The sequence below is a fragment of the Centroberyx affinis genome, unplaced genomic scaffold (assembly GCF_046629955.1).
Source record: "Centroberyx affinis isolate AG114_WGS23_722 - 3 ecotype Tasmania unplaced genomic scaffold, CSIRO-AGI_Caff_v1 ptg001873l_1, whole genome shotgun sequence".
NCBI classification, from domain to species: domain Eukaryota; kingdom Metazoa; phylum Chordata; class Actinopteri; order Beryciformes; family Berycidae; genus Centroberyx; species Centroberyx affinis.
The window spans coordinates 15,200-19,115 of record NW_027280247.1 but is presented as its reverse complement, the minus strand read 5'-3'; the positions used below and the strand labels follow the sequence as shown (position 1 = coordinate 19,115).

The 3,916-nt window shown below is 50.4% G+C and overlaps 1 protein-coding gene across 1 annotated transcript; it reads left to right on the top strand.

The window, feature by feature from the left end:
• Positions 1 to 274: 274 nt before the first annotated feature.
• On the top strand, positions 275 to 2,992 carry slitrk3a (SLIT and NTRK-like family, member 3a). The gene has a single exon (XM_071530055.1). It carries the CDS (start codon positions 275 to 277, stop codon positions 2,990 to 2,992), a length of 2,718 nt encoding a protein of 905 aa, XP_071386156.1.
• Positions 2,993 to 3,916: the final 924 nt, after the last annotated feature.

The window sequence follows — 3,916 nt, the reverse complement described above, 5'->3', positions numbered from 1 at the left end:
CTCTCTCTCTCTCTCTTTCTGTATCTCTCACCTTAAACTTCACTCTGTGGTGGTGTGTGTTTGTATGTGTGTGTGTGTGTGTGCCTGTTTGTGGAATCCCGATCCCCCTTCACGCTCTCCCTTGCATTCTCTCTCTCTCTCTCTCTCTCTCTCTCTCTCTCTCTCTCTCTGTGTCTCTCTCTCTCTCTCTCTCTCCCTCCCTCTCCTTTGTTGCAGTGCTGTGAAGTGGCTCTGTCCCTGGAGCCGTGACTTCATCCCCTGGGTGTCAGCGAGGATGCTGTGGGTTACCTTGCTGAGCACCATAGCCTTAGGATGGACCACCCCGATCCCACTACTGGAGGACTCAGAGGAGATCGACGAGCCCTGCTTCGAGCCCTGCTACTGCGAGGTCAAAGAAGGCATCTTCCACGTCCACTGCGACAGCAAAGGATTTACAAACGTCAGCCAGATCTCCCAGATATGGAGCCGGCCCTTCAAGCTCAACCTACAGAGGAACTCCATGAGGAAGTTATATTTTAACAGCTTCCTCCACCTCAACAATGCCATATCTATTAACCTGGGTAATAACGCCTTGCAAGATATCCACGCTGGAGCGTTCAACGGGCTGGGGATCCTCAAACGGCTGTTTCTACATGAGAACAAACTAGAGGTTTTCCGGAATGACACTTTTCTCGGGCTGGAGAGCTTAGAGTATCTCCAGGCGGACTACAATGTGATCAAACGGATTGAAAGTGGTGCGTTCAGGCACCTTCACAAATTGAGAGTGCTCATACTGAATGACAATCTGATCCCTGTGCTCCCAAGCTATCTGTTCAGGTCTGTGTCGCTCACACATCTGGACCTGAGAGGAAACAGACTAAAGACATTGCCTTATAGGGGCACGCTGGAGTATGTTGGGCGAAGCTTAATGGAGATCCAGCTGGAGGAGAACCCGTGGAACTGTGCGTGTGAGATCGTTCAGCTGAAAACATGGCTGGAGAGAATCCCTTACACAGCTTTGGTGGGCGAGATCACGTGCGAGTATCCCTTCCACTTCCATGGTAAAGACTTACGGGAAATCAAGCGCAGTGAGCTCTGTCCGTTGCTCTCCGATGCAGAGATTGAGGCCAAGCTGGGAATTCCCCGGGTTCCATTCAACAATGAGAACACATGGCCCACCAAACCTTCCTCCATGCTCTCCTCCTTTCACAACACAGCCTCGTCTGTGGAATACATAGAAAGGCATGTCAAGCCCACCAAGCGGCCCCGGCCCACAAAGAACCCCCCAACCCCTCGTAGCATTTACCCAGGCATCAAACAGCCCCCCATAGCTGGCTACCAGACAAGGCCTCCCATCCCCATAATTTGTCCTGCTGGATGTATCTGCAACCTTCACATCAATGACCTGGGGCTAACAGTCAACTGTAAAGAGAAGGGCTTTCACAACATCTCAGAGCTCCTGCCACGGCCCCTCAATGCCAAGAAATTGTATCTCAGTGGGAACCTAATACAGAAAATCTACCGTTCGGATTTCTGGAACTTTTCAAGTTTGGATTTACTGCATTTAGGGAATAATCGGATATCCTACGTCCAGGAGGGCGCCTTTATCAACCTGCCCAACTTGAAAAGCTTATATCTGAATGGGAATGACATTGAGAGACTCACCCCTGGGATGTTTAGGGGGCTTCAGATGTTGAGTTATCTTTACTTTGAGTATAATGTCATACGTGAGATACAACCTGCCTCCTTCTCCCTCATGCCAAGTCTCCAGCTGGTTTTCCTCAATGACAACCTACTGCGGTCGCTCCCCACTGACGCCTTCGCCGGCACCAACCTGGCGCGCCTCAACCTCCGCAACAACTACTTCCTTTCCCTGCCCGTGCGCGGCGTTCTGGAGCACCTGGACTCCATAGTCCAGATCGACCTCCATCAGAACCCGTGGGATTGCTCCTGTGACATCATCCCCCTCAAGCAGTGGTTAGAAAAGCTGTCCTCTGTCATCGTGGTGGGAGATGTCATCTGCAAGACCCCCGAGTTCGCCTTCGGGAAGGACCTGCGTTCGCTGGAGGTTGAAGTCATCTGCCCCGAGCTGAAGTATTCGTCGGGCCCCTCGCCGGCCTTGCCCAGTGGGGACGACCTCACCACAGGGAGCTCTGACCTGGGCGAGGCTGGGGGCAGGGGGGCCGTGCCGCTCTCTGTCCTCATCCTCAGCCTCCTCATCCTCTTCATCTCTGCTGTGTTTGTGGCTGCTGGGCTTTTTGCCTTCGTTCTCCGGCGCAGGAAGAAGCTGCCCTTCCGGAAGCGTTCCGAGGTGGATCTGACGGGGATCCAGATGCAGTGCCGGATATTCGAGGACCCGCCGAGGCAGAGCAGTGCCGGTAACACTGGCACGCCGGAGAAACCGACGCCCAGCATGCACACACACCACACTCACACCAGCCACACACATGCCCATGGTCACGTGTATGATTACATCCCCCACCCTGTGACTCAGATGTGTAACAACCCAATCTATAAGCCTAGAGAGGGGGAGATAGCAGAGGAAGAGGGAGGGCAGTTTTCAGAGAAGAAAGACAATGGCAGCAGTAGCAGCAGTAACTACAGAACCTTGTTAGAGAAAGAGAGAGAGTGGACCTTGGCTGTCTCCAACTCTCAACTCAACACCATCGTCACGGTCAACCACACCACGGCTGATCTCGCGGGATTTCACGAGAATGGCGGGCTCTGCCCTACAGTGATTGACAGCCAGAGGCCCACGCCAACAGTGGGCTTCGTAGACTGTCTGTATGGGACAGTACCCAAACTAAAGGACATGCACGTGGCGCATGCGCACCCACCAGGCATGCAGTACCCGGACTTGCAGCAGGATGCGCGGCTGAAGGAGACGTTGCTTTTCACGGCGGGGAAAGGCTGCTACCCCGACCCGTCCCAAAGCGATTACCTCGAGTTAAGGGCCAAACTTCAAACCAAGCCGGATTACCTCGAAGTCTTGGAGAAATCATATCGGTTTTAACACCTCTAGCCCACGGAGAACAACACAAAAACAACACACTCACCTTTTTAACACACTCAAAACAGAAATCACCCGAACCGAAACATATGAAACATAGAAACTTGAAAAAGCAGCATGATATAAAATGAAATATTATATTACAGTTACAATGCCCCCCCCCCAGAATCGCTTTGGAGGAGAGGCCATTCTCAGATATTTCAATGAAGTGCCTTTTTTCAGAGTAGCCAGCAATGTCAACAGCCGTTATTTTTATAATCTATAAATGTGTCTATATGCCCAGGAGAGAGCGGGAGAAGGATGAGAGGGGCACCGGGAATAAAAAACAAAACATCCTAAATTATATCTATCATTAAGTCGAGCCCATTTTTATGGAGTTACCATGACGCGCAAGACGCACGGGAGCTGGACGTCTCCCTGACTTGGGGCTCTTGTTTCTGTCTCTTTACCCCTAACCAGGATGTACAAATACCCGGAGGCCGTGCACATAAAGTTTGTAGGAAATGATCGAAAGAAAGAAAAAATACATATATTAAAATGAATTGCAGTTTGCTGCATGCACTCGCTTCAGTGCAGGAAGCGAGGGGATTTGCTCAGAACTATCACTTCACGTTATGAATAGAGATACTGCAACGCATTTACAGTTCAGTGTTCTATTTAATTTTTTATATCTTATTAATATGGTTATTACTATTAACGAGGACTACTGTCTATATCAGGGTGCTTCTCGTAAAAAGGACGCGCCGACGCACGGATGGTAAAACATTTGTGAATATTATTATAAGACGACGCTCAAGGTTTTCTGGATATTTCCACGCACTTTGTTAAGACCCCCCTCCATTGCTTCTGGATTCCCCATCGTCACCCACTAACGGCTTTGTAGGAGGCACTTTTAATGTTTTCTCTCTCACAAAGATTTGAAGAAAA

Coding starts and splice junctions, on each gene's coding strand:
- slitrk3a (XM_071530055.1), top strand. CDS start 275: ATGCTGTGGGTTACCTTGCTGAGCACCATAGCCTTAGGATGGACCACC.